At 41.4% G+C, this 19,741-nt stretch overlaps 1 protein-coding gene across 1 annotated transcript; it reads left to right on the forward strand.

The window, feature by feature from the left end:
• Positions 1-913: 913 nt before the first annotated feature.
• Positions 914-17,603, forward strand: hnf1ba (HNF1 homeobox Ba). Its single transcript, XM_020088669.2, has 10 exons — positions 914-1,602; positions 3,432-3,631; positions 3,933-4,200; positions 4,293-4,516; positions 10,126-10,280; positions 11,330-11,456; positions 11,562-11,741; positions 12,465-12,583; positions 12,947-12,991; positions 15,442-17,603. The coding sequence occupies exons 1-10, from the start codon at positions 1,232-1,234 to the stop codon at positions 15,460-15,462; spliced, it is 1,710 nt and encodes a 569-aa protein (XP_019944228.1). The 5' UTR covers positions 914-1,231; the 3' UTR covers positions 15,463-17,603.
• Positions 17,604-19,741: the final 2,138 nt, after the last annotated feature.

Here is a 19,741-nt window from a genome sequence, read left to right on the forward strand (position 1 = left end):
TCACATTATTGGCTGTTTTATGGTAATTTTGATAATTTACTGCAAACGAAGAGGCTATTTTTAATAAGGAGAAAGGTGTTAAAGTTATATATATTAGATCCTGACCAATATATCAGTTGGCCGATAATATTGCACTTAATCAGCCTTTAACAGACATAGTGGAACCAGTTTACATAGTACTTATGTTTATGTTTATATTTTTTTATATTATTAATATAAATTAAAAAAAAATGCATAGCCTATATACAGGTTTGTTGTCTTTTCATTTATTCTCTATATTTACATTAATCCACAATAAAGTTTAAAGACAAACTAAAAATATTAAGTCTCAATTATATTTCTCTGTCACAACAGTGTGATAATAAAATCTTGCTAATTATTGCCCACATGTTTTGTTAATATATGTATTAGCTGATGTATTGTATAAAACATGTTCTACTACTATAAGCGGTATCGTCATCAGCCCCTAAAACCCATATCAGTCGAGCTGTAAACTGTGTCAAACTGTATTACATGTTTTTCTCTGTGCTCCTCTTTATGTGAGAGATCTGTGTAAAACTAATGAGATTATTAGGCCTCATTAAAGGAGACAGAGCTGAATTAACAGCAGCACTTCATCAACATCAACACCTATGATTATCTCATTAGCAAGAAATCATCAACGCTGAAATACCAACAAAACAATGAGTTAAGCCCTTAAACACAAACACAAACCACCATTGCTCTCTGTCGGATCTACTTCTAGAAATCCTAATATTGTTTCTAAAAAGAAACTCGGATATGGAGCAAAAATCCCTCGTGGACATGTGCAGCTCTGCTTTATTCAGTGTCTTTAAGGCTTATATACAACTGGGTCCAAAGTCCATCAGAGCTGAGCTGATAAGAGGAGCCAATAAAAGCAGCAGTGCAGCAGTGTAAACACATGTCTGCCTCGGCCCAGCTCAGGCCTATTCTGTGGATTTACATAAGGCAGCCATCAGCCGGCCCACTCATTACCATGTTTTATATTCCCCAGCTCTCAGAAAGCATCATGGCAAAGTAGCTCCATCCTCCCCTTCAACAGGGAAGTGAAGCAGGTGTCAGCAGTGAACTCCCCACAACACGGAGCACTCAGGAAGGAAGAACTTTTCGACTTTTGTGGTACTTTTACTCTGATTAACCCCGCTTCCTCCATCCCTTGTTTCCCCCTGCTCAGGCGCGCACAGCAGCAGGCCTATATGTTGACTTTTTAATGTTCTCTAAAATGGTATCGAAGCTGACATCCCTGCAGCAGGAGCTCCTCAGCGCCCTGCTGGACTCAGGACTCACCAAGGAAGTGCTGATCCAAGCCCTGGACGACCTGGACCCCAGCCCGCCGGGCTTCGGAGTAAAACTGGAGAGCCTGTCCATGTCCCCCGTTCCCGGCAAGATGAGCGGGCCGGACGCCGACTCCAAACCCGTCTTCCATACGCTCACCAACGGCCACAGCAAGGGCAAGCTGTCCGGGGACGAGGGCTCCGATGACGGGGACGACTACGACACGCCGCCGATACTGAAGGAGCTGCAGTCGCTCAACACGGAGGAGGCCCTCGAGCAGAGGGCGGAGGTGGACCGCATGATTACGTGAGTGGTCGATTCCTGGAAAAGTTTTCTAAAGTGTTAAAGTTTAGTAAAGATGAAACTAAAAAATTGAAAATAAGCGCTCCGATTTTTTATTCCGTTTAGTGCGTCTCCCTCTAATTTTCTTTTTGAACTTTTGAATATTTTAAATTAGTTTAATACAAACCCAGCCCGTTATAATCCTGGAACACGGTTTTCTTTCTGTGTTTACAGTTTTAAATGACACGACTCGGTTTTACGTTCTGGTTACTAATTATCCACATTGATTTTTATTTCTTTACCTTTGCAATATATCAGCTGAAGTTACATCCGTTTATTATCAACCCTCCGCCTCCATGATAAAAATCCATTGGAATAATAATTATAATAATACTAAATAATAATACTAAATTATAATATTACAAATAATAATAATAATGTTCACTTTTAGCATTTACTCATGCGTCAATAAACCCATTATGAAAAAGCATAACTACGCAACTCAGCCATTTATTTTTAATGATCTCCACTCAAACCTGTAAAAACTAATATTTGAGGCTCTATCTTCGGCCAACAGCAGCGGAGGAATATCAAAACGAACCCACGTGTAGTTAAGTTATTATTAATTTTATTCTATAAATCATCAACTGAAAGATACACAGTGGCGTGTGATTAGAGTCAATGGAGATCTGGTTATTCATTGTCAAAAGTTATAAACTAACATCTCCCACTTAACCCGCAGACTTGGATGTAGGGCTCACACACATTCTGCAAAACAAACAGACGCGCAGAGATTTGCTATAATGACCGATGTCAGTGTGTCTGAACCCCGGTAATCTCGGATTGTACGGACCAGCCTCCATATTTCACCTCCGACACCGGTTTTGCTCCATTTTCCTTTCGTAACGATTCACGTGACGGCTGAATTTGCAGGTAGGAAGGAGTTTAATGCAAAATTTACACTTGGAGTAACACAAGTCCATAAATATGCCATTACTTTTAATTTCTTACAAACGAAAAAAATAATTATTCCTCACTGAAATTCACTTTTGAGACAATATTTAAGTGTAAAACTCAATTCAATAAAAGAACATGTCATTTAAAAGCATATTTTTTAGTTGACTAAACTAAAACCATATCATTTTTAATCCTAACAATTTTTTACTAGCTTCTAGAGACAAGTATTTGATTTGAAAACTGAAATAATATTCTTATTTTCAATTAAAGAACATGTGATTTTAATGCATTTTTACCTGAATTAAGTAAAACCATATTTATTTTTTTACATGTATTTTTTATCCTTTGTGGAAGGTCACCCAGTTTTATACATTTTCCAAAATCTGACAAACATCTTTTAACTTTTTGTTTGATGATTTGTTCACTTTCTTTGCATTCATGTGTTCATCATCGCACGCTCATGGCTTTGAATTTACGCAGACACGTTCAAACTGTTTCCCAGGCCGAAATCTGAACTGAATACTAAGTCCAAGTTTCTCAACCGGCCTGAATCAACTTGAACTAACCTTTGAAAATATTTACAGCCTATAGAATGGGCTACAATGATAAACGGGTTGTCTGTGAGGGGACTTATTATTGCTACAAACCCATTTTTAAGTTGGAGCAAAGCAAAGTTTAGATTTATACATTTTACTATAACAACTTTTATTGTGAATCTTCTTTAAACTCATCCCCCTCTGACATGAAGCATTGTGTTTGTTTTTATATTCATCTAAAAGTGTGTCATGGACTAAAAAGGTGATTATTAGGGGATTTAGTCTTTGCTGTTTCCCTTTGAGGGCTTGGCTGTACTTAAGTGGTGAAATGAGTTGTGTGTTTTCTGCTCCTGGACCTAGAGAGGACCCATGGCGTGCTGCCCGCATGATCAAAGGTTACATGCAGCAGCACAACATCCCCCAAAGGGAGGTCGTCGACATCACAGGGCTGAACCAGTCTCACCTCTCCCAGCACCTCAACAAAGGCACGCCCATGAAAACACAGAAGCGAGCGGCCCTCTACACCTGGTATGTCAGGAAACAGCGGGAAATACTGCGACGTAAGTTAATATTTGAGTTTCTCACAGCTTGGCCTGTAATGTGTGGTTGGCAGCAGCACAGTGTTTTATTTGGGATTCAAACCTGCAGGGATATAAAGTTAGATTGGACGTTTCCTCATCTAGCTGGGCGACATATACCCCCGCAGCATTCGTCCCTATGCTAGTCCTTATGAAGCTTGTCACATGTCAAATGGAAAATAAATATCATTAATGGAGATATGTGTCTAACGATCTCTTTCTTTTGCTAAAAGATGGCATTGTGAAAGTAGTTTTATTGAATGCACCTCCTCTTGTTTTCCAGAGTTCAACCAAGCAGTGCAAGGTCCTGGCAGCAATATGACAGAAAAAGACAATCAGGATCCGGCATTTTTTTTCCCAGAGTTCAATCCTTCTGGTCAGAGCATGGGTCAGCCCGGTGAGGAGGTCGGCAGCGAACCCTCGTGCAAGAAAATGAGACGCAACCGTTTCAAATGGGGGCCTGCGTCCCAGCAAATCCTGTACCAGGCCTACGAACGACAGAAGAACCCCAGCAAAGAGGAGAGGGAGAGTTTAGTAGAGGAGTGCAACAGGTATAAACATGACTTCCTGCACCTTCCCCAGAAAAATACCTGTCAAATAATATCAGAGTCACATTTTCACCTTGTGCGTCTGTTTCCTGCAGAGCGGAGTGTCTTCAGAGAGGGGTCTCCCCCTCTAAAGCGCAGGGCCTCGGCTCTAATCTGGTCACAGAGGTGCGAGTGTACAACTGGTTTGCCAACCGACGTAAGGAGGAAGCCTTCAGGCAGAAGCTGGCGATGGACGCCATCACTGTACCGACCCACAGCATCAACCCTCTGCTGTCACACAGCTCGCCACATCACCCCCAGAACAGCGCTTCACCTCCCAGTAAGACGTCAGGTGGTGTTTCTCTGCATGCATTGTTTAAAGACAATGAAACATTCAGCATATTTAGAGAGGGAAAATACACGCTAACCTTTTTAAAAGATACTTTTTAAGGTGTTTATTCCTAAATTTTGGACAATCATGCAAGAAAGTGACCTGATTTTGTTTTCCCCATGCTTGAGACCACACTGTCAGAATAGGCTGATGTGATCAGAGAGGCAGAGAGAGCAGGGACAAGTGATCAATGAGCGTGAGTGAGTGAGCTGAGCAAATGCCATTGTTATTCTGATCTTTGAAAACACTCGGAGAACAATCCACATTGTACCTGTAATCTCCACTCCAAAGTCAGCGTGGAGGAGCATGACACAAAGGGCAGCAATCCTGTGACAGGCCAGGGTCAGGCCAGGGTCAGGGAGGGGGGAACAGACATATCCACCTTACCTCCACATAACGCCGTCATTTCCACATTTCCTCCTCCCATACAGGTTGCTAATGACTCCGCTCACGGAGTCGCCAAAACAAGGAAATGCTGTGCCGTTGTCGCTCTGACCATTTCACCCTAACCTGATGTTTGCATTTGCAGTAATTAGTATTGACTGAGTCTACCTGGTGTATACGACATAAAAACAAAGCAGTTAGGCTTCACAGAGCATCGCCCCCCGTGCCATCACTCACCCTCCATAAAACTGTGATTTGAGAGAGTCACTCAGGGCCCATTGTTGTCGTCTTGTGTTGGAACACGGGGCGAGCTTTGAAGGGAAAACAAACTGTTTGCCTTGGCTTGCTCTTTTACCTTTGGATAAACTGGTCCCACTTGTGGATTGTCTGTTTGCTCGAAGTTTTTTTTTTTTTATGCTGTTGCTCAGAACACCTGACCAGACACTGACCTCAGGTTGCATAGCCGGAGAGGTCAGTGATAAGGCTGCAGAGGAGAGGGGTTGGTGCATGGCGGAAAATCACTTCGCTCCCCCCGAAAACCCCTTCAGCTGGCTGCTTACAAGGTGTCCTGCTGGCATCCTGCCGACAGCATCAGCTGTTTTTCAGTGTCAGCCCCTGGCCTGACAATAATATCCCAGCAGGGCGTCTCATTGCGTTGCTAGGGCACGGCCTGTATTATGCATGCTTAATGGACAATTAAAACCCTTTGCTACTACATCTCCCAGGCCTTTGATAAGGGGCTCCTCTGACTTCTACTCTCTATACTCTACCTCAGCAGGGGGTCCCATTGTCTGTGGTGTATTAGAAGACTGCACTGACTGTAACCAAGGTTCATTTATCTCTGCTGAGCCTGGAGGAGGACTGATTTTAAAGCCTCCCCCCTCACCTTTATGGGAATTAGTATAGTTGCTGAGACTGGGCTCAGACTTGGAGCAGCAGGAGCTGTCCACTGGGGTATTGGTTCTTTTCTGGCCAGACAGGACTGATGACCCCTTCTTCGCCTATAGAGAAAGCTCGGTGAACCCCCCCCCACCCCCTCCTCCTCAAACCATCGCTGCACCTTCAGCCATACAAGAGAGGTCACTACTGGGTCACATCAAAGAAACTCCTCTGACTCCGGGAGTTTTTATTGATTTTGTTTCAGTTCATTGGTCCGTTGGTCACAAGTGGATAGACAGTCAAACAGTGTGACGTGCAGTTTTGGCGGTGACCTTTTTCTTTACTTTCAGAAATGAAACTGATCTGAGTGAGATTACATAGTTTCCCAGCAGGCTCATGTGAGCTTGCACCTGTGTTCTCCAATGCAATGTTTACCTTCTGTAGTACAGTGTTTACTGAGCTCAATTAACCCAATCTACTTACGTTTTACTTTGAAGCATTTATCTCCATACATACTGTTAGAATACAACTATAACATACTATACTGTGTTTACAAATTTTGGATGCTATAGTTATATTTGGAAATATTTTGAAGTTACTAGAGGTAGTGGTTTCCATTTTATGCTGATATATACATTTCAAGCACAAATATATATATTTTTTTCTTCAATTGTCTGACAGCTTTAGTAAGTGGATTCTCAATTTTTTTTTTAAGATTTAAGATAAAAGATAAAAGTATATTAAACTTACACATTTTTTGTGTTAAAGTATTTACAGTTATTTGATCAAAAAAGCAAAGATTAGAAAGAGTTTGATCTAAACTAAACAGCAAAGAGTTATTAAGATTAAGATTTTACATCCTATGAACTAAAATTATTATTATTATTATTAATCATTAAAAGAGTGGTTTTCAACCTCTCATCTCACATGGTTTCATTTCAATAACTGTTTGATGCCCCATAAGGTAAAACTATTAAATATTTCAAAAATAGCAGAAATTAAAACAAGTTGCCATCAAATAATAATAAAATAGGTCAGAAGAATCCTACCATCTCCAGGTAGTTAGGTAGTTAAAGCAACTGTTAACCTGTAGATAATAAAGTAGTTAAAACTGGCTCCACGTCAAAATACTGCTTTCACTTTAGTAGCTTAAACAGCAGCACTCACACAGCGGCCATTTTCTGTTGTGGGACAACTACTCCTACTTTTGAAACTCTGAGGAAATTTTGCCAAAACTTCTGTAACTTTCTTTTAATAGGATTTTAGATTTTTTGGGGGTATTTTGAGGGTTATTGTTTAGGTAGTTTTACTGAGGAAAACAATATGACTCTTGTTCTAAAGCTGGTAATGTGGCAGCTGACGTTGCTTTGTGAGCTGCGTCGTTCTGCACGTTACAGAACTAGCAGACTCAGAAGTTTCCGATCGGATACAGTAGTAGGGGGGATTAACTGTGGGCTGCGTTGCTTTGCGTCACCTCAGGCTGACTTGAAACAGCGACACACACACACAAACACACACACACACACACACACACACACACACACACACACACACACACACACACACACACAGGGAAAGGACGGCTGAGCTCTGCACTTTCCTCTGCTCTGTGTGTCCGAGAGAGCCACAAAGAGGAGACTGGATACGTCCTGCAGAGACCCAGGAGGTCTGTCATATGCAGCCGCACTACAATGACCACTGCCTGGGGTTGGGGAGGCAGGCTTTGATACTACATGGGTCACACAGAGAGATAGAGCCTTTTAAACCTGCTGAAGGTCCCTGCTGCCACTCCCCCTGTGAAGTTCTCACCCTCCTCCAGCTCCCGAAGAGAAATCCCGCCAGGGCAAAGTTTCAGTTTTACAGAATCTGCAATCTGAGGGCAGGATTTAAAAGTTTACGAGGATTAACATGTCTAGAAAACCCGCTCTTCCAAATAACTCTCTAGAAACCCAGAGTTTAAAATGAGGAAGTCCTCCTTTCTCACTCCGAGGTTCCCTGTAGCTAGAATTACTGCCAAACCCGAAGAAACAAAACCGGCCTGAATAGCATCCTTTTCTCCCTCTGACACTTTAAGAGGCGGCCCAGCCCCGAGATAACTGCCTTTTTATGAGTCTTCCTCCATTGTGTGGCAATGGGGGTCATGAGTCCAGTGGAGTGCTTTATTGTTCTGCGGCTGTGTTTACAAGGCACGGTGGAGTGTTGTGGGGTTGCGAGTATGTTGCACGAGACAATATGAAGTCTGTAGGCTGTACAAAATGGTGGACAGGTAGTTTAGAGGATGAAATATGGCATTGTGGCCCTGCTCCAGGCATCGTGGTGTCTGCATTGGAGGTGTCTGAAGTCAAATCATAGTTTAACATTAGGGAATGTGCTTTTTTAGGCTTATTTGTCATCTCCCTGAGAGTTAGAGGTATAGTTTTATCTTATTTTGAGATAATAAGGATATTGAGAGAAAACTAATTGGCAACTGGGGTTCATTGTTTTTAGGACCCTTTCAGCAAAAAAGTATAAAAATGTGTGGTTTTAGCTTCTCATTTGTGAAAAATCTCTGGTTCCTTTTCTCTGCTGTGAAAAAAATATCAATGCCTTTGGGTTTGGGGCAAAACAAAACAGTTGAAGATGCAACCTGGAGACTATTTTTTCCTTATTGATTAACCAAATAAAATCATTGACAATAAAAGCAGAATTTGTTTAAATCCAGTGAAATACTGCATGGTGAATATTTTAATCTTTGGACACAGTCAGGCTAATTCCCACCAGTCTCCTTATCTAACTCTAGAAAGCAAATACATACAGTTCTCAAAATGTGTCCCACACATAGCACAAGAATCTATACAAACCTCCAATCACACAAATGATTTTCGCTATCAAAATTATTTGCTTTCCCTGACACCTGAAGCAAATATCTGCAAACACATCCTGTTCCAGTTTCCAGCAGTGACAAGAAATCAATGCGCGCCCCCTCCCTGGTCCCATCTTTTTTTTTTTTTCTCAGAACGATGTATAGCAGCGGTTCGTGTCATTGTCTGACTGACCTCAATGTGGCGCTCACGCCGTCACGCCCGGGTCAGGGACGCAGGGCTCGGGGAAGATGTGAGATCTGATTGCAAACAGAGTCTGTCTCTGCGCTGACACTGAGGGAGGGGCTCGCTCAGTGACTGTGTGGGGCTGAGACCACAGGATAAGAATGTGTTTGACATTGCTTGTAATTGTGTAATGTTTACTCTGTTGGTATCAGAGGGGGCCTGCATCGGCAAACAGCCATTTGATTGTCGGCTGTTTGGGAGGGTGAGCTGCTTCTTCTTCAGGGGCCTCTGGAGAACAACAAGTAGTCTAGACAGGAGATTAAGTGATGGCACTAAAGGGCCATTTCACTCAATTTCACTGTGGCGTCACTAATACAAAGAAAATACAGTGAAACTCCCTCCTGTGAAGTACATTTACTCAGATACTTTTATCTTTTTTCTACCGTGTGAGGTGCAAATATTGTATTTTGTAGTTACTTACATTTGTAAACAATATTACATAAAAAACAGCCTACATTGATTTTATAAAATACACTTAGATATTTTTATTTTGGTTGAGAAAAGTGCAATTTTCAAATATTTCACAAGATACAATTTAAGATTAGACAAACAAAAACTTTGTGAAGCAGAACCTCTCCCGTCTCACAAACCCTCAGATTTACATGGTGACCATTTTGGGGGACGGGGTCCAACCTCCAGCCTGTGAACCACTGGTCTACATCATATATAAAGTACTTAAAACTACCTCCACCTCAAGTAGCTACAGACACTGATGCAACAATTATTATGATGTAATTTAGTTATATCAGTCTGCTTTTATTTTCTGATAATACAGGGATGTGGATGCAGAACTTTTAGTCTAACTGAATTTTTTTGGGACTTCTGCTTAAGTAGTGATTTGAGTACTTCTTCCATCACTGGTGAAACTTCACATTGACGTAGTTTTGAACACCATCAGTAGTGTTTGTGTGCTGATCACAGAGTGTAATGGGAGCCCTGCTGTTGTAAGTGCGTGTGCGTAGTGAACGGCCTTGGCTGAGCTACGCAGATAGCGGCACTGGACGGGTCAGTGTGTTTGTTTGCTCTGCCCTCTCCTGTCTGAGTCAAAGAGCAGGTGAGTGGAGTTGGTTGGCGCGGCGGAGGCACAGCTCAGCTCAGAATGAGGCCAGTGCCGCTATCTCTCTGTCCCATATAACTGTTTGTAATGGAGGCACACGGCAGCCAAGACAAGTGAAACCAACCTTCTCTTTCCCTGTGTCTCTCTCTCAGTGCGTTACAGCCAAGGCCCCGGTGAGGTCACCTCCTCCACGACCATCAGTCACCACAGTAGCAACGGCATGGCCACCAGCCAGTCGGTGCTCCAACAGGTGTCTCCGGGAGGATTGGACCACAGCCACAGTCTGCTGTCACCTGACGCCAAGATGGTGAGTGAACACACCTGGGCCTCCATGGCCTCAGATTAGATAAGAGCAGGACTGTGCTTAGTGTAAACGCACAAAGCAGGTTCCTGAACCTCCTCTCCCATGGACCAACTGGCAAGAGCCAACAATTAGCACATTGTGCTGCTGTGTTTGGAAGGTGGAGCCGGGGTGGCAGGCCATGGCTGGACCTAGCCTTCACCAGAGTGCACCAGTGTCGCTCAGGCAATAAACCTGACAAAGAAACATTCTGTTCTCATTGATTAAATGCCTCGCAAAGAGGAGCCGCAGGTGGAGCACCGCTTGTTCTGCCAGAGAAATGACGCCAACATTTGATCATGCTCGATGTTTCTTTTTTTTCTACTCCATAGTTTCACCCCTCTGCCCTAGTCCAATATTTGATCAGTGACGAGGAAACCTGTGCAAGGACCCACAGCGTTTGGGTGGTGGTGCAACAGTACATGATGTCTTTTCTGTCAAAATACAAGATTCAAATTGCTCAGGGTCCCAAAAAATACACATTATGCAAATCAGCAGTTAAATGCTGTGTGCTAACTTCCCCATCACCTCGCAACACTTCTGCCTTTTGGAACAGCTTCATGGGAAATGACCCCAGCAGTAGTGTGCAGCGGGTCAGAGCTGACAGTTTACTATCTGCTGGAAATAGTCAAATAGACGCAGCCCCACCGAGTGGGAGGATCTGCATCGAGATTGACTACACCGGATGTCTTGCTTTGGATATATATCCCTGTGTTTTTTGCACGTGTTTGCATAAACCAACAGGTACAAATAATGTCCGGCTTCTCGACTGACATTTTTAGTATGATTCTCTTTTCTTTACCTTTTGTTCCTTATCAGTGTTTGCCTGTGTGCTGTGTGAGAGTGGAGTTACTCAAGTGTAGTGTCACACAAAAGAATCTGAACCGTGCCATCGCTTGTTTTTCTCCCAAGCAGACACCAATCTGTTTCTTTCTTTGAAAATGAATTCACGTGTTGTTAGTGAGTGAGTGTTGTGTAATGCTGTGGCGTGAATTATTTCCTCCATCTTTCCACAGATTTCTGGTTCAGGTGGAGGACTTCCTCCAGTCAGCACACTGACAAACATCCACAGCTCCCATCACAGCCATCAGCAGACACAGAACCTCATCATGCCTCTATCTGGAGTCATGGCCATCGCTCAGAGTAAGTCGTCCTTCCTCCAATATGACACACAGACAAGAAGCAAAACTCACTGTGCTTATAATTACAGTGACATGGGTTAACTGACATTTTGCTGCGTCTGACCAGGTTTAAACACGTCGCAGTCTCAGTCGGTGCCGGTGATCAACAGTGTGGCGGGCAGCCTTGCAGCGCTGCAGCCGGTGCAGTTCTCCCAGCAGCTTCACAGCCCCCACCAGCAGAGCCTGATGCAGCATTCACCCAGCCACATGAGCCAGCAGCCATTCATGGCTGTCACACACTCACACAGTCAGTATCACTCCTCTACCGTCCTCTGCTTCATGCTCTACTCAGCTTTGTAAATTAGTTTTGTCGTGATTCTCAACTTTTTTGGCTTGTGTAAAACAAAGAAGGGTCCATAGGGCTGCGATTAACAATTGTTTCCCTTTTTGATCAATCTGCTGATTACTTTTTTGATCAACACTTTTGACTATAAAATGACAGTACATAGTGGAGGTTGCCTGTGATAGTTGCAGCTCTAAATGTCTAATTGGAAACTCCTGCCCCAGTGTTAATGTCTATGAAGTCAGGGTTAGTGTAAGCAGCTCTAGAGGCCTCAAAAACTGAGAACTGTGTGTAATTTTTAAGAAAAAATTATAATTTGGTGTGGATTGATGCATTTCTTCTCTTTTTTCATCAATACCAATGAATTATTCCCAAAAATCCTGCAATCCTAGACCAGGTTACGTGGTAATCTGTTTTATAGTTTTAACCCAATCCTGCTGATGAACAAACACACAGGGGCAAAAACATAAAGTCATAAACTTGTCGAGGTAGAAATGCAGTTTAAATGAACACAGCTGTTGTGTTATATTAGGTTTGATTTTCTCTCCAAGTTTCAATGTTGGTGTCTTGCATGGACACTTCTCTCCTCATGTGAAGAGACGAGTCGAACCAAAGATAATTTTCCAAAACTGTTTCTTTGGCATCATTAGAGGAGTTGTGTAACTGATATTTTGTTCTCTTTTGCAGTGTACTCTCACAAGCAGGAGCCGCCACAATATTCCCACCCGTCACGTTTCCCCTCCGCCATGGTGGTCACAGACGCCAACAGCATCAGCACCCTCAGCTCCATGTCCTCCAGCAAGACGGTAAGTCCTTTCATCACACCGTTAGATGCACATTCTCACCTCTGTATGATTGTCACCGCAGAATTTATTCCAAGTAATCATTATGGGGGTACCTGCATGCAAATCAGCAGTAAATGTGTGATGTCATTGCAGTTCTTTTACATTTTGCCACTGATTGTACTGTCTTGTTAAAAAGGCGACACTTAAATCTGCTCACTCATTTCCTACTGATATACAAAAATCACCCTCGCTCTGGAACAGACACAATCGAACCACACATACACACAAACAGACACGTTAGATCAGACACGTAGAGCATGCCACGGGAGGAAGAGTGTGTGTTTTATGACTGTGTGCTGACTTGTTTAATCCCTGTCACATTAGGACGCTCCTGTAAACAAGATGGTGCAACTCGGGGGTCTCTCCTGGGTAAATACATTTAATTTGTTCAGTCACACAGATGAATAAAAACACCGAATATCACACACAAATCAAATATATCAAGTAGCACAAGTGTTTCTTTTAAAATGTTGTTTTGGGGGCCGCTGCTGATGTTCACATTCTTTCATTTGACCTCAAACTAACAGACGAGACGGATACGTGGAAAGTATATTTCCTCTTACACACACATCCAATCAATCACCTGTCCCCTCAGCCTGAACGCCTCCTGATTAACACTCCCTCCTTTCACTTTCCTCTGCTCAGAGTTATCTCCGTGATCAGGAAATGAGCCTTGCTGTTAATCAAAGTTCTCGAGCCTCTTGTGCCGCTTTTTTCCTCCCTGCTACAGTGAGGCTACAGATGGGGATGGGGATGGTCTGGGTAGGGGTGGATGTTTTCTCTCTTCTTTCTTTCCTTCTTTTTCCTTTTTTTTTTGGGTAATTACACCTCTTCCTCTTTCCTACCTCTCCTCTGCGCTTGGTGACCACTGTAGCCTGAAATGTTGACCACAGTGCTTTCACACGCTCAATTTCCCACGCTGAGGCCGAGCGCTCATACCTGCCGAGCTTTTACTGACAGTCTGATGGGTTGATGGGATGATTCAGGGCCCGGTGTATCCTCTGTGTAGTAAAGCCTGTAGCACAAATTTCCAAGAGGCAGTGAAAGACACAGGGTGTAACCAAGTCTCTGAGACAATCAGCTGTTCACTTTAGCTAAACAATAAAGATATATAAAAAGCTGTAACCAGTTTAGGAAGAGGCACTCAGCTTCTTTAATCGTCTGATGGGATGGCTCTATTAAAACAATTATTTTATCGTTGTTATTTAATCAAAGCATTTAAATTCACATTCTTCTTGATTTTGAGAAACCTCTTCAATTATTTTTTGAACTTTATTGAAAAACGTTTTTATCACTTCATATTTAGAAAATATGCTCCGTAGCAGAATAATGATAGCACTAAGAAAAAAAGAAAAACCTCATATACGGTAACATACACAATAATTCTTCAAACCTAAAACTGTATAGATGTAGAGGTTTCTGAGATTACATGGTCTGTAAATCAAACTATTTTAATTGTTTCATATCATCCCAGCTGACAAAATTGAAAAATCACTTAATCAGAATCAAAATAGTTGCAGAATAATTATTTGTTTATAGTATAAAATTAACAAGGCATAAAAAAGCTTGAAATGGAAATACTATAGTAATAGTACTTAGTGATTTTATGGCACTGGTCACATCATCACCCTGTGGTATTTCACAAACCCATTTATTTAGAGAGTAATTAGTTCAGGTATTTTCTTATCAGGACTTTATTTGGACGGCTCAGCCCTCTCCTCGTGACACGACCAGCATCCACCGGCTTTATAACACTCATTGTTTGCCGAGAACCCTTCGTTGTACCTGAGTCTATTTAGAACTCACCTCTTCTCAGAGCCCGGCATCTAATGACTCAGGTCTTACCTGCAGGTCAGCTTTATCAGGTGAAGCTGTTTGCTGGCTGCAGGGTCACGCCAGGGTCACTTGCTTCCACCCATGGAGACATAAGGAAAAAAGTAAATTCCACAAACAATCTAAAAAAAGAGAGAGGGAGCGTTTCAATGGAAACCAGGCTTTTCAGAGTCAGGACAAGAGGGATGAGGAATGTATTTGGTCAGGTGTGGCACACGAAGGTGTCGGGGTGATGTATTTACCAGTGCTAGAAAGTATTCAAATAATTGATTAAGAAGAAGTCAGAAAAGGCTAATACTACACAATGACAATACTGCATTACAAGTGAAATGTAAAATCCTGCATTCATGATTTTACTAAAACTCGATACTTTGTTACTTCCCCACCTCATCCATGCTCCTCTATCCCAACCACATTTTTCCTACTGATGACGTAACTCTAACATAACATGTCACAGACACATATACATACTTACATGTAATATACTGAATATGTTTTGTAAAACATTTGGGCAGTATAGAGTTTTTAGCAAACAATAATCAAACAGTAGTTAATTGGAACTTTGACAGGGGGCTATTTTCTGATGCAGATTAATACATACATATATATCTGCTCTGATATGTGACTGACTTAAAATGAACTACAGCTCCCATGTTTATTCTGATGAAGGCACATCCAGTGCAACCCCGTGGTTAATTTTGGTATCTTTAATAGTTTTTGGACAACACAGGAGGTCTATGGCACAGGGCACAGGAGAATAAGCTGCATACATCAGACACAGATAATTACTTTTAGTAAAATTGATTCATTGATGGGTTTTTTGTGATTCATTGACAATCAGAAAGTTTGTTCGATCACGCCCATGAAATGATGCAGGCTACATTATGTACAGTATACCTGTGTTACTGGACAGATTGTATTTATTGTTTTATGTAACACAGACCTACTTTCTCTGACATTTCTCTCCCTCTCCTCCTCCCGTCCAGTGTCCTCTTCAAGCTTGGTGAGAGCATCCTCGACTTCCTCGGTGCCCGGCAACCGGAGCGCATTTTTCCACCCTCTCACTGCGGTAACCATGACGACTCTTAATAACCGGCAACGGCGCGCTTCGTGATGAGTCAGTCGACAAACAAGAGGAGTGACGGTGACGGCGGGCCAGGCGGTGAAAATGAAAAATGGGGACAGAGAAGGAAAACAAACAACAACCCCCCCCAAAAAAACACAACCCCCCCACACTGACTAACCTCACTGCACCTGAAAGTGAAGAGACAGGACTCCCCCCCCCCCTTCACTGTCGCACACACATGATCAACAAGGATGTCTGATTTTAACACAATCTTTGAAAAACAGTATTGAATTTTTCAGGCCCCTCTTCTTTACTTTTAATTTTTAAATGTACAGTCACTACAAAGGAACAAAAAAAAAACAAGCACCAAAAAACTGCTCATGAACTGTGTGCACCTGACTGAAGGCTCCGGGACAACGTATATTAAGACTTTGATTTAAGGTGGAAACATGAAGATACACTGAGACAGTGATCGGCCTCTGTGAAGGTTTAAGGAGCCAGTGACTCACTCTCTCACACACACACACACACACACACACACACACAAGTGCCTGGATGTGTTTGCGCGTGAGCAGAGCAGAGCTGTGTGACAATCACAATAACCTGTACCGATGTTGTGCATGCATTTTGACATTTATTCTGGGCTTTAAAGGAGTCTTCCATGTTATTCTTTCACATTCAGTTCACTGTGCTAGCCTTTAGCGCAGGCCATGAATGCCGGGACTCATCGCTTCAAGTTGTTCGATGTGTTCACTGTGATTGAAAAAGACTTTCTGACAATCTTGACAGGACTATGCAATGTGTGTATAGGCATCTGCAATGCTTTGTATAGCTGGATTCTGCACACGGCTCCACACACTTGAAATGAATATGCACTATCAGTTAAGTCACCAACAATCATATTGGAGTGGCTGTTGATAAAGCTGCCTGTGACATAACACAAAAGCAGATGTAAACATGTGTGGCAAATATGCACAGTGTAGGCGCAACTTCTATTTGTCACCATGTCTCAAACGCTCACCTGCCATATCTGTAAAAACCTGGTCTTGCCTTGTGGGGGAGGACTGACTCACACACTTTAAATGTGGCCCTTCCCCTCCATGGAAACCTCTGGCTTTTTGTTTGCACACAGGTTCAGGTGAATTTCAGGAATGGGACTCACCCTCCTCCTCCTCTTCCTCCTTCTCCTACTCCTACTTCCTGCCAGAATGTGAAGAAATAGGACAAATATTGTTAATAATCTGAAATCACGGAGCAGGACCCCCCCCCCCCCATTCAAAAACTAAACAGTCATCTCAGTCTGGTAATTTGTGAAGGAGACATGAAAGAGGATAATGTTTTGACAGCAGCTGCTCTAATCTAACAGGAATCCACCAAGAATGAGAAATGTTGGGGAGAGGAGCAGCTGCTGTGGGTTCAAACACCCACGCTGACAGTATTAAGGTGTGTTCATATTGAAAGCGAAGCAAACTCTTGCCTTGTGTCTTAACATGCAAATTTATCTTCCTTCAAACAGCGTTGAGGGATTGAGAAATTGGATTTTGGATTTTTAATAGTTTGGCAAACTCTTTCTGTTTTACTAATCATGTCCAGTTGTGTCAGTCCATTGACTTTGCAACGGACAGTTTGCTTTGAGGTCTGTCAGAACACACTGTCAGACTCTGGTGGGAATGTTTGAAATAAGGAAAAATATTAGTTTTTACTAAAGCTGTTCATGTTATTATGAGAAAAAAACAGCAATTCCAACTATCAAACTCTGCATATCATGGTAAGTGTGGCAGATCCAGTCTCCTATTCAATATTAGGTCATTACATTGTTATTATTATTATCTTGGTTGTGACTGTTATGGGCACATCTATTGCCATCTGATCAGAGGGCACTCATACTTGTGTGGCAGGACATGATTTTATTCCTCCTAATGTATTATTTTGTATAAAATTGAAATCAATCATAAATCATTATTTATACTTTCTGAGAAAATGTTGATATTTCAAGTAAAAGTTTTTTTTTCCAAAATGAGCACATGTTTGTGGTTATTTTATATGGTGAGACATTTCAACAGATATATTAAAAAGACAGAGATATGAAAGAACACACAGATCCTTAAGTACAAGTACAATACTTCAAGATGCTCCATTAAAAAGTATGAGTGCAGTAGCCAAGTCTGGAAAAATGAAATGAAATTACTACATTGTAGTTACTCACTGCTAAATAATTTAATGTGCAGTTTGGATATTGAATAATATTCAAACAAATCTATCTAATATATCATACTTTCTAAAGACATTACATTATATTCTATATATGAATCATATCATATTTTAAATATTATTATGCATATTAGCAAATCACAGGTAAGCTCTGTACTAAATGTACTGTAGAACAATAAAAAGTAAAATATTCTCTTTTGAAATGCAGTAGTGAAGTAAAGTAAAAGTATGCTAAAATAGAAACATCTGAAATGCGAAAAACTGTGGTGAGGCTCTTGTATTTAAAAAGCTTTTCCTTGTGTACAGTTTGTTTATTGCTGCTACAAAGATGTTGTGTCTCAGTGTGATAGGAAAACAGCTTTGTTGAAGTTCACAGCTCTAAAGTGCACATGACGTCTTAGGCTGCCAGTTCAGTAAACAGGACCTTTTGATAACATGTTATTTACAGCATAATAATATCAGTCTTTATCTGGTATTGAATATATACTAATGAGAAGAAACAAGTGATGTCAGAACATGAATTAATTACAATATAGGTTTTATTTAGCAAAACATACAGTTTAACTCATTTAACTTTATGACCAAATAATTTTTTTATAAAAACAGGATTATTTTAAATTGTGCCTATATGGATTAAAAAGCTTTCCTCAAAACTACATGCAAAATGTCAATCAATTCAATTTAACAATTGTATTATCAATTTAGATAGAGTATAATACAATGTTTTTTATATAAAAACTACAGTATTAAAGGTTCAGTGTGTAGAATTTAGTGACATCTAGAGGTGGAGTTGCATATTGCAGCTGAATACTCCTCATCTCACCCTCCCATTCCCAACATGAAGGAGAACCAGTGGTGAACTTCAGTTGTCATGAAAACTTAAAAGGTTTTAGTTTGTCCAGTTTGGACGACAGTAAAAAACATGGCGGCCTCCACAGAGAGGACCCCCCTCCATGTAAATATCAAGTTTTTAAACGGGTGTATAAATAATAATAATTCATACAATTTAGATGAAACACACTAATGAAAACATCACTAACATCACCATCACCAGCATGTTATTACATTTAAAGTCGAGCTTGTTGGCAAACAGCTGCTTTTATTCACATCGAGTAAGAATATTCATCTGGAGACATTGGAGATAATTCTCTATATTCACCGAAACCTGCTGCTGTCTGTTGCAGTGCAGGAAGATTTCAGAGCTTTGTCGCTGAAAATGATACTGATTGAAAGTGGTGAGAGTAAATCAACATGGTGGAAAAAAAGCTAAACAACAAGCTAAAAGACAGTAAAGCTCCGAAGACCTGGTTTAACAAGCAACCACATGTTCTCTTGTTAATATAGATGCTGCCAAGTCTAAATAGACGTGTTGAAATCTATCCATCCATCCATCCAGTGATTACAGTTACACAATAACCTATATTTTCTACTCAAGTATCATGAACTATAATGAACCAGTTGTTAGTGGTCTTTCTGTTTGAAGGGGGTTGTTGTGGCCTGTAAACGGTGGTTTAAAACATCAGCTTTAAAATCATAGTTTTTATTGTGAGAAAAAAATCCACAGACGTACAGTGAGCCGCTTTTTAACAAAACAGGAATTGGATTTGTATAACTTGGCAAAGTCCTGACTCTGCTTTTCTTTAAAAGATTTTTTGTTATTTTTTAATTTAGGTGATTTTTTTTAAAGCTACAGCAGATGCAAGGACCGTGCCAGATTCAAACCCAGGCTTCTTGCATTTAGGCCTCAGTCTTGATTAAAACACACTGTGAGCCCCCAGAGTGGTCACTTGACTTCACGTTTCTATCCCTGTGTTGACCCGCAGCCTCCATCTCGGAGCCCTGCTGAGGAAACCCTTGTAATCCACTGATGTTGCTCTATTTGGTTTTCAATGAGGCCTTTGATTTTCAGACGCAGGAAGCCTCTAAAGATCTCACATGTCTCTTTTTATCCTTTCTCTCAAAGAAGCTGAGCCATTTGCATCTGTTAGACATTGGAATTACAACACTGA

Source organism: Paralichthys olivaceus, chromosome 11, assembly GCF_024713975.1.
Source record: "Paralichthys olivaceus isolate ysfri-2021 chromosome 11, ASM2471397v2, whole genome shotgun sequence".
NCBI lineage: Eukaryota > Metazoa > Chordata > Actinopteri > Pleuronectiformes > Paralichthyidae > Paralichthys > Paralichthys olivaceus.

What these genes read in the sequence shown, in the direction of transcription:
- hnf1ba (XM_020088669.2), top strand. Translation starts at nt 1,232, where the DNA reads ATGTTCTCTAAAATGGTATCGAAGCTGACATCCCTGCAGCAGGAGCTC. An exon ending in AGTCATGGCCATCGCTCAGA is followed by an intron (nt 11,457 to 11,561) that starts GTAAGTCGTCCT and finishes GCGTCTGACCAG; the next exon opens with GTTTAAACACGTCGCAGTCT. An exon ending in AACTCGGGGGTCTCTCCTGG is followed by an intron (nt 12,992 to 15,441) that starts GTAAATACATTT and finishes CCTCCCGTCCAG; the next exon opens with TGTCCTCTTCAAGCTTGGTG.